The 14,094-nt window shown below is 37.4% G+C and overlaps 1 protein-coding gene across 4 annotated transcripts in view; it reads right to left on the bottom strand.

Annotated features, from left to right (window-relative positions):
• Nucleotides 1–6,156: 6,156 nt before the first annotated feature.
• fgf12a (fibroblast growth factor 12a) overlaps nucleotides 6,157–14,094 on the bottom strand; it is an 84,825-nt gene continuing 76,887 nt past the window's right edge. For all 4 annotated transcript variants that reach the window (XM_036555919.1, XM_036555918.1, XM_036555916.1 and 1 more), the window contains 2 exons: nucleotides 8,035–8,233; nucleotides 6,157–6,561 (listed from right to left, as the gene is read on the bottom strand). In XM_036555919.1, coding sequence (XP_036411812.1) covers nucleotides 6,446–6,561; nucleotides 8,035–8,233 — 315 coding nt within the window. In that variant the 3' untranslated portion in view covers nucleotides 6,157–6,445. The remainder of the gene's footprint in view (nucleotides 6,562–8,034; nucleotides 8,234–14,094) is intronic.

The raw sequence follows: 14,094 nt of genomic DNA, 5'->3' as shown, positions 1-14,094 counted from the left end.
AATGACACACTGGTTTGGCGTCTGGCCACTTTAATTTACAGCACTATACACGGGATAGTGTGCTGTCTGACCAAAGGGAAAACATGTTTTAATGAAATTTACTTACTGATTTTCTGCATGTTTAGGGACATAGACTTCTGGGGCCACGCTGTCATTTTGTGGTTGGCCATTAGCATCCGGACAAGCTCTGGGTCTGACCAGTTCCAAAACCTATACATTTACCCTGTGTGCCTTTTTTCCTCTAATATCACTGTGTTATTTAAATTAGGAGTTGTTAAAGCTCCAGGGAACCTAAATCTGAGTTTCCTTTCTAATTAAGTTAATCTTGTTCCTCTGGGCCCAAAAATATACATGTACAAAGTGGGTGTGTCTCAAAACCTAGTGAGCTCTCTATATCCTAGGGTTTCAGTCATGTGGTTTTTCTGTTGTGGCCGCCATGTCTGGGACCGGATTTCTGGCTTCATTGCACTGCACAAACGTAACTAGAGGTGAATGATGACTAAAATTCATCATCTTACTTTGGAAGAGAAAAAACATTCTTGATAAAGTCGATAAAATAGGCTACAATCCTTATACAGCTTCCCCCCTGTACTCCTGGTCCCACTTAAACTGGTGGAAAAGCTACCAAAGTTTTCCTGACATTTATACACCGATCAGGCATGACATTATGACCACCTCCTTGTTTCTACGCTCATTGTCCATTTTATCAGCTCTACTTACTATGTAGGTGCACTTTGTAGTTCTACAGTTACAGACTGTAGTCCATCTGTTTCTCTGTGTACTTTGTTATCCCCCTTTTACCCTGTTCTTCAGTGGTCAGGACCCCCATGGACCCTCACAGAGCAGGTACTATTTGGGTGGTGGATCATTCTCAGCACTGCAGTAACACTGACGTGGTGGTGGTGTGTTAGTGTGTGTTGTGCTGGTCTGAGTGGATCAGACACAGCAGTGCTGCTTTGCACAGCTCCACATTCTACCGTTTACTGCCTGTGCTCTGTTTTGTATTTATTGTAAGTCTTTCGTATTTATTTATTGTACTGTATTGTCTGCACTGTGTATATTTTATTGTTTTGCACTTGTGTTCCTGTGTTGCACCAGCTATCTTCACCTTTTATTTTCCCCATAGACAGAAATGGCTTAGACACAGAGGGACTGATTCATAAAACTTGGCGATATCACAAAAATATGCTGCTCTGTAAATAAGAGCTGTTCGTCTGGTCACTGTGGTGGTAATTAGCATGAGAGTGTCTTTTAACACTGGAGTATTTTCACCAGTGTCCTAGACAAGAACCAATCGAAATCCACATGCACATGACATCATACATATTAAAGACCCATCCCAGTGAAGGTCTGTTTGGCTTCTTATATGGATATGATGACAGAAATGAAAAAAGAAATCCAAAATTCTCAGAAACAAAGCTGTGAATTTTAAGAGAAGAAGTGCTGCAAGTAAGAACAAATTGAGGAGACAGGTGCAGAACATATAAACGTGGGAGGGAATGTAACACTAACTGCTGTCAACAGTCAAAATCCATGACAGCACAAAAAAATAATGTTAAAGAAAAAGCGTCTAGATATTAGTGGGAGTCTCAGGTACAGCAAGTCATTTAACTTTTAATCAAGAACCAAAGATTCTTAATAAGAAAATGTTGTTGATAAAATATTACTTTAAAAACAAACAATAAGATCCTCATCTTTTAATCATAGGAATTATATTTTAGCATATTTCATTTCTCATTAGTAATTAAAGCTTTTTCCAAATTTATTATAATTTCAGTTTTTACTAACATGAATTAAAGTTTAACAAATGGCATTTTCTTTCCATACAGCTATAAATTAAATTGACAGCTTGTTAATTGATTGCTGTTTTAGCTTTTATTTACTTTTTATCATAGGAATTCAATTTGCACATGTGAAAACTAGTAAGTAGTAACTTTGGACTTGTAAAAAAATCAGTTTTGACCAGTTAGAAATGAATTTTTACGAGTAAAATGTCATTTTCACATGTGCAAATTGAATTCTTGAGAAAAATCTTCTGCATGTTAACGCTGGCTTATTGTTCTCCAGCAGTTATTTTTTAGATTCATTCTGAAAAAAGACTCTTATTGTGGCTAGCCATTCTTCTCTGTGTTTACGCATTACAACAGGAAGAACTGGTCAGTCAGAGAGTGAGAGAGTGCAGACATGAGCTGATTCTAGAGTTAGATGTTAGCCAAAGCCTTGCTTCTTGTATGGTGTGGCTGTGGCCGACTACAGCCTTTAACAAAGCTTAAGCTGTGCTGAGTCTCTTTCTCAGCAGTACACACTACAAATCCATTGTAAATTGAAAAATGGGATTCAAAGCTAAGACTGCTTGCAGGAAAATCAATGTGAAAATGTGATTAGAATCTCAACATGTCAACTTACTCTTTACATATTTGGATTACAGCCTAAATGCAGCAAATGTTTGTGGCAATCTGAAATCCTTCTCCTGCTCTCCTACAACAGCAGTTAGATGTTTTCATGTGATGATCAGTCCAAACAGGTTAAAACGTGTCTTTTAAATATAATGGTCAGTTGGGTGGAGTGTAATTTGTTGATGATTTGCAAATGTGACCAAACATTGGACCTCATTCAACCGTTCTTAAGAGGAAATTTCTTCTTAAAACCCACCTATGAAGTTTTCACAGAGATTCTGATATTCACCATGTTTTCTTATGTGGGATTTGTTCTTAGGTAAGAACAGAATCTACACACACTCAAGAGCACATAGGTGAGAACAGTTCTGCGCTTTAAGAACACGTCATGAATCTGACATAGACTTTTTCTTAGGACCCCTTGGAGTTACAAAAGGTAGTGGGTGAAATCTTCCCATACAAAATGGGACCCTCAAATAAAAAAGAGCGTTACTTCATTAGCAGCTACTAGCGCTGCTCTGTAGGCGACCCTGCCAGTCTGTAGTGACAGCAGAGGAGAGTAAATTTCAGCTCCTCACTGCTGGGCTTTAGTTACATTTAGGGCATCATATGCCTTCAAAGAGGGGGACAATTATTTATTATTACCCACCGCTAATTCTTTAGTGATACGAAGCTGAAGTCACCTATTCGCCAGCTTTTCATTCAAATTTTCTTGTTCTACCTTAAATAGAGCAGCAGGTGTCAGAACTGCTGGACTATTTAAGGTGGAATGGGAAATTTAGCCAGCTAGCTACCGAGACATCAGCAAACTATTAGTGAATTTTTATGCTTGGCATGAAGAAAAGGACCATAATACACTGAAACTACATTAAACTAAGACAATACAGTGGTTATTGTAATTTCTTAACTGAGAAAATCCTCACATTTGTGGGTTTCTTTGGTCGCTTGTGCTCCATCTTGCTAGTTTTTTTTTTGTTTGGAGTGTTGCCTCCGAAAAACCTCTGTTTGGAGGGCCATGTAGCCCTAACACTTCGCCCTACCCCTCAATCTCAACAACAATCAGGACACCCTACACCTAGATGTGAACGTGCAAAACGGAGGGGTAGGGCTGAGTGGTAGGGGTGAGGGGTGAAATGGCATTGGGCCCAAAATTATCAAAAAATGTAGGAAGATATGGGTGAATGAGGCCCAGTGTTTGTAAACACTAGAAAATAACACTTAATGAACATCAGCTTTTTACTAGGAAGATTATTGCCAGAGTGCTAGCAATTAGCACCAGCAGAGCAGTTAATATTTCCTGGGGAATTGTGTTGTATTATGAGTCTCCACTGGTGCATGTAAATTAAGGAGATGCACATCCACGCCTACATCGTGAAGGTGGGAAAACTTTCCAGTAATCTTCATTTATGAGTGAGCAAACGTGTCATCACCACAACATTTGCTCTTAATGTCCGGGTAAATCTGGTGTTTTATGGATTTGGCCCGGAGCTCCTTAGTTGGGCACGTCAAACAAAATGATCTGTGTTGAACTAAATGTTACTGATATATGGAGACACTGCAGAGACGCCGCAATGAAAGCTTGGTATCATACCTTTATTCTTAAACAATCCCTAATGTCATTCTGCTTTGTAATATCAATGCATATTTTTATACATCTCATAGTTCATAATGCATAATATGATAGTGTTTCAGTAAGGTGAAAACATCTGCAAACATGAAAAATAAACAGTTCTGTTTTTTGTTTTGTTTTGTACACAGCAAGAAAAGGAAACCCACGTTTTTTTTTACAACCAATTCCTGCTTTTCCATCTCCTTTGGAAGGAACGTTCTCCTCCTCATCCTTAACCCACCCCAAATGACCTGTCCACTCAACATTAAGAAGAAACACAGCATTCCTGATTCATGCGTTTGAGTCTTTCACTATTTTTCGTTCACTCTTTCTTCGCAGTAGACTCGGGCTCAGCGCTCAGTGCTGCCCCTAGTGGAAGACTGGTGAATAGCATAATGTTTTAAACAGGGCTTTGCTGTAATGCAGCTCCTGTGTGTCCCCCACCACGGACCAAACACCCACCCACCCTGTCCATACCTCCAGCCTGGAAGCCCCTCAACGAGGGGCCACACTAATGGCCAGTCTTTGTGCTTTGGGCTGGACAGGGCTAGTGGTAGTGCTAAACAACGTTATAACCTCAGACTAGGGCTTCCTGAGTTGGAGAATGCTTGGGAAAGGAGGTATAGAGTAGTTATTTCACCATCTGTCAAGGCGTAAGCTGGGTTTAAGTCAGCTTTGCTCTAGCTCAGAAGTGCTCATCTGAATTACGAGAAAAACACAAGCGTCTGGGATGGGCGCCAGGAAATTTTTGGACGGAAAATCCAGTTTTCGAAAATTCAGTTTCCGGCTATTTACAGATTCTCACGGCCGTCCGACGTGTTAAACTGCATCCTGTTCCAGGTGAGGCAGACAAGCTGCAGTCGACGGGGCACACAAACATGCATATAAACAATCTGTACTCAATCCAGAGCTGTGATTCAGAAAGCTGTGAAGAAGGTATGTCTGGAAAATGAATAATAAGTCCAGCTTAAAGGAATACTCCAGCGTTTTTAAACCGAATCTCTATTTGCTGCATCTGTAGCAGGTAATTACAACAGACAATCACTTCTCAGTAAGAGGCCTACATTAGACGTTGCTTCAGCGTGTTTCAAGGCAATGGGTGGTCTGTTCTTAAACCCTTAGAACCCCAAACCTGCTGTTTGCATGGCTTTTTTCTAGGCTTCTTAACTCAAGAATGGTTTAATTTACAGACATGGTACACACATCATAACAATCAGTAGGCATCGGGAATTATTCCGAGGCCTACCAAAGTTTAGCACTCAGATCCAAGAGGAGAGAAAATCAATAAAAACTGACGCTGCTTTATCCTAATCATAGCATTCTTCTAAGTAATAAGCCATAGAATGAAACACCATCACAATTTTGTGGCCTCGTCTAACAATTTCTGAAAAGCTATCTGAAAATTAATGACGATAGCATTTTTAAGAAGCCTAGGGTCTCCTGAAAAAACAACAACAACAATACATAAATGCTTTGTAAATGTAATTGTAATTGACCAACATGTAAAAAAATCACATTAGCATACAGTTCTAAGGGTTAAGTGCAGAAACATGTAGAAGTTCTCGTCTGTGATAATTAACCGTATGCTATAGATGTGCCCTGTACAGATTAGGTTGAAAAACAATGAAGTATTCCTTTAAGCCAACCCAAAAGCTGGCTACACCCTGTCCTGTTTCATATACAAGGTAGATCAACACCCTCCCTCACACAGCATCCTCATTTTCAGCTAACAGTCCCACCCATGAAATCTCAGAAATGCAATTATAATACAGTCTTTGTAAGTCAGATTCTTATACATTCACCCTTAACCAACACTCCAGTGTCCAGAGTGCAAAAGTGCATTCACCTTTAAGCAAATTGCAAAGGAAATAATAATAATAATAATAATAATAATAACACTTGCTCAAACCATTTGCTCAGAAAGAAAATAGACATGGTAAGTGGAGAAGAAAAGGTCAAGAAACAATTTTCTCGTTGTCCTCAAGAAGGAGGCGCAAGCACAAGGAGGTGCGAGAGCATTCAGGAATTACCGTAACACATGAGAATGATTTAAAGCTCTGTTGTTATTTGTTCACAGCATCAATTCAAAACAATATTATTAGGAAGAGTACTATTGTTGTGAATCAACCTACTGCTTGTTGCTGTTGACCCTTTTTTTTGTTTCTTTTTGTGTTTTTTGTTTAATTTCTTTTCTTTTTTTTTTTGCATAAAATGTGAGTTCGAGTCCTGGTTGAGAATATATGTTTGCTTGCACTGATTCCCTCCGAGTTCTTCTGACAGTTTGAACAGCCGTTTGTCGTCCTGGTAGAGCGCGTGGGTCTGGGTTTCTGTGGCTTTCGTGGTTTCCGTGGTTCGAGGTGTTAGGGCTTGGGCAGGGTGTGTGTATGTGTGTGTGTTGGTGTGTGTGTATATGTGTGTGTATATGTGTGTTCCGGCCCTGCTATGTGGAGTTCTGGTTAACCGCTTTGCCTCCGTTCATGGTGGGAGTTCCTGAGCTTTTCCTGGAGCGTTGCTTCTCTTCGATCTCGTGCAGCGAAGGCTCCCTGTACATGCAGACTGCAGAACAAACACACAGACAAAACTGTCAGAAACTAAAGTCTGATTTATCATTTACATCTTACATTTACAAACTTGCACGAGAACACAATGTAAATTTGTAACAGATGCACTTGGAACAGAGTCCTGCAGTGTTGCCAAAGTTCGGACTTTTCTAAGTGATTTTCTAAGTGAAAACAAGTGAACACATCCTCTACTGAGACACACTTCTGCACGTTTTGAAGTACAGTTACTCTTTATGTGCTGAATTTGAGATACTGTGGAAAAAAGGAATTTAAAATGTGGCCTGAACAAAAGTTATATATATATTTTTTTGTTTCAATATGTTAAATAAAAATTGTGCACTAAAACTTAAACATATATCATATTTAAGTGTGTTCTCTACAGAGGATGTGTTTACTTGTTTTCACTTATTTTCACTTCTGCACATTTTAATGCACAATTACTGTTTATTTGCTGAATTTATCATACTGGAAATACATATAATATAATAAATATGTAGAATTATATATATTATTATGTTAACTCATTTTCAATTAGAAAATCACCCGAACATGTAGTTTGGCTGGGGTGTTCAAACTTTTGCATATGACTATATCTTTACCTTTCTGACTATAATAAAAATGTTTAGTGTTTAAGACTAAAATAATATGCAAATGCATAAAAAAACTAAAAGCAGCAGTTTGGAAAGATGTGGTGGACTTTCATGTGTCTCAAAGGAAGCTTGTGCAAGGCTTCACCCTCCCAGCTTGGCAGCATCATGTAAAAAGGGAAGACTTATAGAGTGGAACTGGACATGACTAAACTGGGGCATAAACAGGACAAAGTAAAAATAAAATAAAATAACAAATAAAAAGAATAAATTGAGTAATACATCAAACTTTGGAAATTTTATGAGTGTGTTTTCCCAAGAATTGGGAAATTTCACATTTTGAGCTCTGTTATTAGGGAGAGGTAAGTTGATGAAACAGATGTTTTAATAATCCCATACAAGCTTGAATACTGTACACTGCAAAAATTAACTTGACTCAAATACATTTGAATAACATGAATTAACTATATAACATCAACATGGCTTACTCACTTTTAGTAATAACTGTGTTGATGTAATATATTTACATACAGTACAGTCATATGCAAGGTTCGAACACCTCCTTGCAATTAACATGTTTTGTTGATTTTCTAGGTGAAAATAAGTTCACATATTCTCTGCAGAGAACATACTTAAAAATGGCATTTTTCTGCAGTTTCGATGTATTTGATAAGTTTAACATATTGGAAGAAATAAAACAAAATATAAAATGTGCCATTACTTTTGCACAAGCCACATTTTATACGTTATTTTTTCCCAATATGCTAAATTCACCAAATAAAAAGTAATTGTGCATTAAATTGTGCAGAAATACATGTATAAACATATCTATTCATTTTCACTGCATATCAATCAAACAGGTAAAATAAGAAATGCACCACCTTCAATGGGTCTGGGTAGAAAGTGTGAGGAGGGCTTGGTTTTCTTCACCCGGTTGCCCTTCATGACCTGGCCGTCTTTAGTAAGGCCCAGAAACCAGGCCCGGCCCGACTCCTGCTGTCGATACATGATGGACGAGTAGATGACATAATAGTTCTCAAACACAGACTCCTTGAATTTACACTCCGGAGTGAACATCTCCTGTGGAGCACAAAGAGAGAAAAAACTGAATTATTCTCTGTGAAGTTATTCTGGGTGTGGGTGGAGGTGATGGAGAGGGAGGACGAAGAGGCCCGGGGGAATTCCCAGCTGGACGATGGCACAGTGTGTGTGCGCGCTGATTAGCAGGGGGGTTAGACAGAGGCAGCGGGAGCTGGTGTGTGTTATCTTGGAGCGGTGGCGTGCTGTCAGGCAGCAGACGCTCCAGTGCTAGCTGGGTCAGGAGGGTGAGTCGCTTTTCTGTCCTGCAGAGTCAGCTTGGAGGACCGCAGCCAAGGCTGGAGAACCTGAGCCCCCTGTTTGACCACAAACTCACACAGACAAATACCCCCTTATTCATATTACAAGGATGATAGACTTTTTAAAGACAGCTTCACCTCTGGGATTTCACAGAAGGCCTTTCATTAGAATTAGCATTTAGAGTTGCCATAGACAGTCCAGTCCAGTTATTATTGTAGTTACAAACAAGTAGTTACAAATCTATTCTTTTAAGCATTGCTCACTCATAATTCATTGAAACAGATGCATAAGCTCTGATTCTAAAGTTTCAATCCATACTACATTTGTAAACAATTACAATTCTTGGAATTTGTGAATGAGGTACCACAAGGCTCCATCCTTGGGCCAGTGCTTTTTGCATTATAGTGTTACTGAGGCTGGAAAACACATTGAAAATGGTAGAATTCATTTTTATGTGGATGATACTGTATGCATAATGGTGCTTCCTCCATAATACTAAACATTAAACATTTGTGTCTTTTTAAAATTTTGTTTTATAGCTGCCTCGTTTTATTTATTGTTAAAATGCTGAATCATTTAACTCAAATAAAAATGTTTGGTGTTTAAGATGGAAATAATATGCGAATAAAAAACTAAAACTGGATTTTTTTCACATTTTTACTGAAAGAACTACAAAATACTTAGAACAACTTGCATGCTGGCCACCACGGGCTGTTGTTAGCTAATGTAACAGAATTGGCAGTTAATGTTCTCCTCCAAGCGTGTTGAGCTGTCCAGTCGCTTTAGCAGCAGTTTGGAAAGATGTGGTGGACTTTCTTTTTTCAGGGCTTCACCCTCCCAGCTTGGTAGCATCATGTAAAAAGGGAAGACTTAAGGCTATTGAGTGGAACTGGACATGACTAAACTGGGGCAAAAATAGGACAAAGTAAAAATAAAATAAAATAACAAATAAAAAGAATGTAATGAGTAACTGTAGACATTTTATGAATGTGTTTTCCCTAGCATTGGGAAATTCACATAAAATTACACATAAAGTACGCACTAAAAAAGAAGAGCATACTCGACGCTGTCAGTAGTAGAATATAAACTGAATGTGAATTTATATTTACATGTGTAATTAATTACATAATTATGTAATACATATGACATATGTTATTATGCAATGTAAATTGAATGTCACATTGAATAAGGTGACAGCACTAACTATAGACCTTGAAAGGTTAAGCAATGACATGTTAAATTCTGTTTATATCGGTGGCGTTTAGTGAGGGCTTTGCTGATGTGGTTTGAATACTAACATTCACATAATCAGTAAAATGATGCTGACTGACACCCAGTCCATGTTCCATAAGCGAACACATTGAAAGGATGTCATTTCACAAATGAGAGCAGGGAATGGAAAATTAGGAGACGAGAACGAAAACAAAGACCAATGTGCAGCGTTTGCCTGGTAATGGATGTGAGATGAAATCCATTCATTTGGCGCGGCCTCTGAGGCGCGGTCCAGGATGTGCAAAGCTGTGGACAAATTACAACAGCTTTAATTCAAATTCCACGGCGAGCTGAAGGAGAGACAAAGGACCTGCTTGTGAAACAAGGCATAGGAGGCCTTGCTGTTGTATGCATTAGCAAGCTTTAAGCGAAGATAAATAAGTTGAGGAGCCCACCGAGCCCTTTTGAACTCATCGGCGAGGGAAACAAAGAATTTACATTCAAAACATAGAACAAAACAGGCGCGCCAGGGACAACTAAAGCAGAGAAATACTTAAATAGAACAAAGCAGCCTGAACAGCCGCGCATAAACAAAGGTAAAACAACCCGATAACACAATAGCAGATTCCTTAAAGGGCCCATACCATAGAGGATCAACATCGTCTTCGCTTTTTCAGAATAAGAGTTTGATGTGAGACATCAAACAATGTTTTAAAATGTACAGCCCATATATGGAAACACTACCCGTTTTGAATTGACCATGGTTGTGATGTCATAACCATGAGCACATTTAACGAGGACTACATCCTACAGCAGTTTGGCCCCGCCCATTAAATTTTAATTGAAGAGGAGTCTTGTTCCTGCAGAGAGTCTGTAGCAGAGTTATGGGAGTGGAAGACGTGGGAAAGCCATTAAACGCTGTGCTGTTCATGGATGTCAGGAGGCAAATGGATAATTGCAGCCTTCTAAAGCGTCCATTCGGAGGAGAGAAGCAGTTGAAGTTTTTCCCACATCACTGAGGATTTCAATTTGACTTTATATATATATATATATACATATATACAGTCATGGGCAAAAGTTTGTGCGCCCCTGGTCAAATTCCATGTTATCTTGATTTTTAAAGTGAAAATAAGCTATTTTATATATATTATATACATATATTTTATTTATTTTAATATTTTAATGCACAATTACTGTTTATCTCCCTGTACAAAGGGTGTGGCATATTATAAAAGGTGTGGCAAATAATAAATAATAATCTAATATATATATATATATATATATATATATATATATATATATATATATATAAATTAGATTATTATTTAATATTAAATAAATAGAAATTGTGGACTAAAATTAACAGAAAAATACCATATTTAAGTTTGTGTCCTGTAGAAGAAATTGTTAATTTATTTTCACTTAGAAAATCCACAAAACATATATTTTTATCAGGGGTATCTTGACAGTTTGTTGTTTATATTATAGCCTGGGCTGCTTTTGGAGTGAAGTAGCCAATAAGAACAGAGGTCATTTGCATAAAGAAGGTTAAAACACAGTAACAAAAGATTTCTTTAATCCTATGGGACATTTTTTAGTACATAAAAAAAGGAAAATACAAGAAAATATTGAATATGGGCTCTTTTTGGTGAAACTGACAGAAGAGAATGAACCTCAGAAGGTCAGAAGAGCAGAATGGCAAATTTACTGTGGAAACTGACTGAAAGGGAAGGCTGAATTAGTGCTGATGAGGATGTGGGATATGACCGATCCTATGAAGTGACTGGGCGTGAGCTGACTTATTGGCTCACTATAACAGAGATGAATCTGTGTGAATTCAAGTTGGACAGCAGTTTTTAAGCTAGGCGATCCTTTATTCCTCTTATCCGTCTGACAGGTCATTATTATTCAGATCGCAGAGGCAGGTTGGACGCTGCAGACGCCGCTCATGTCTAGACAGCTGCCTCAGTCACATTGCAAGTCTGGAAGGACACGAGGCTAACTCTGCGATTTACCATGGACTAAAAGACGACACATACTGATATATATGTGCTACACAGAAATACTAGATATTTTAACAGAAATTACTCATATTCAGTGCTGTGCAAAAATAAGAGACCACCCTTCATGTATTTAATTTCTAGTCAAAATGGCCATTAAATATAGAAAACATATTTATCAGAAATATGCAGAGGGCTCAAGAGTTAAATAAAGAATCTCACTTTCAGTATTTAGTGTGTCACTCTTTTGTATTTCCTGTATTACCTTGTATTTCCAAAATGGCAAGTTTACAGGAGAACATTCTTAAGCTTTAATGTAAGCTAATGGCATAATACTTTTTAAACATTTCTATTGGTCTAATCATTAAAACAAAAAATAAACATTGTAAAGGGCAGCTGGCATTTTCAAATTCTGCAAAAAATATCAAAAATTACAACAATGAAGATACAACGTTTTCAGTTTCTTAAAGAAATCTGCAGGGATATTTTTTCCACACCTTAGAAAGTTCAGTCTTGGAAGTTGGAGGCATGTTCTGCCTCTCACAATCCAAATAATCTCAAATACATTTTGGTTTATGCACATGAATTTTTTTTTTTTATAAAGGATTATATGGATTATTTTATTTCTAATCTCCTCAGAAAAATCTCCTGAAACAAATAACCTGAACTGAAGGGCCATTCATTAAGTACACTGGAGATGTAGTCTCTGATGTAGAAGGGTGGTCTCTGACTTTTGCGTTTTCGTTTCCCGGTACTTTTGGAGCATTTATACTGATCTATTCATCACGAAAATCAAATTTTGTAAAAAAAAAACAAACAAAAAAAAACAACGTTTCTGAAAAATGAGTAAAATGGAGCTACAAAGCTTTGTTCAGTCAGCAATATTATATATATAATGTATATGGGGCTTATCGTTATTACATATAGTTACTTACATATCTATATAACAATAATATTTATATCTACCTCAGTCAAGTACAGAGACATACATGACCATGTTATGCATACACAGTACGTAAAAGTTTTTTCATCCCTGGCCAAATTAAATATTTTGTTTATTTTTGAAGTGGAGAGAAGTAAACACAACCACTTTATGTTGGATTCATGTAAAAAATTAAAAAAAAGTAATCAATTATAAACACCTGTTTATTAACATTTTATTATTTTGTTTAATGGTCTGCTGCAGAACTTGGGTTTGTTTTCACTTCAGTAATCAATGATATGTAATTTGGCTGGGGGTGCACAAACTTTTGCATACAACCGCACATGTCTATGTATGACTTTTATATGAGTCCTTACATAGAAACAGAATCATAAGTCAGGAATTAGGTGGTTTAAAAGTCTTTATCTGTTCTTTCAAAGCGCAAAACAAGCAGCGATAACAGATGAGAAGTTAAATAAAACAACGTTAATCAAATATTTAGTGTTTAATATTCAGTGCATGTGTTTTTACTGTGGTGCAAGTAGAACATGTATTAATGGCAAAGGACTTTATTGAGCATGAGCTGAAGGTTTTATTCCACACAGGAGAAGCTGCTCGCATCAGTCAATGAACATGTTACTGGAACGGCATGAGCTAAAAGCTAAATGCTTCACTAGGCTAATGGGTTTGGTGAATCTGCCTGAGATGGGCACGCAATTAAACACGGGCTGAAAAAATAATTAGTCAGCCATTTGCTCCGCAGCCATTCTACTTGAGGCGAATTTTATAGCGTCCGCTCTCTCTTACCACCACTGGCAGTCGGTGAATTTGTGTGCGAGTCGTGCTGCAATTAGCTTTAAGGTAATTAATCCCACTCTGCGAATAATGGAGTTGCTGGAACGTGGATCTGGGCGTGCTTGAGGAGTGAGTTAGTGTGCGTATTCACGTGTAGTGGGTGTTTTTTGAGCATTTTTAGTTGGTTCCTGAGGTTATGATTGGGGTTAGGTTTAGAAAAGTCATATAACATAAAGATATGTAAAACCTTGGACTCTCTGCGGAACATTTTTAACCCTCTACTACACTTTCTTGCATAAAATGGTCCTTGATTATTAAATTATACAATTATACAATTTTATATTATGACTAATGTTACATTCAAAAACAGAGATTTAAGCTTAAATGGAAGATAATGGCATAACATTTTTAAAGCAATTTTAGAGCATTTTTATTGGTCCAATCATCATAAAAAATATGCTGTAAAGGGTAGGTGGCATTAAATATTGGCTGTAAAAAAATTTTTATTTACAGCAATGAAGATACAAGATTTTGTTCTGATGAGTAAGTAATGATATGTGTATAATACACATACACACACACACACACACACACACACAAACATAAACAAACACATTTTTAGCATATTAAAAATGAAAAGAATAAGTAGTGATATATATATATATATATATATA

This window comes from Colossoma macropomum, unplaced genomic scaffold, assembly GCF_904425465.1.
Source record: "Colossoma macropomum unplaced genomic scaffold, Colossoma_macropomum, whole genome shotgun sequence".
Classification (NCBI taxonomy): domain Eukaryota; kingdom Metazoa; phylum Chordata; class Actinopteri; order Characiformes; family Serrasalmidae; genus Colossoma; species Colossoma macropomum.
This window is presented reverse-complemented; position numbering and strand designations above follow the sequence as displayed.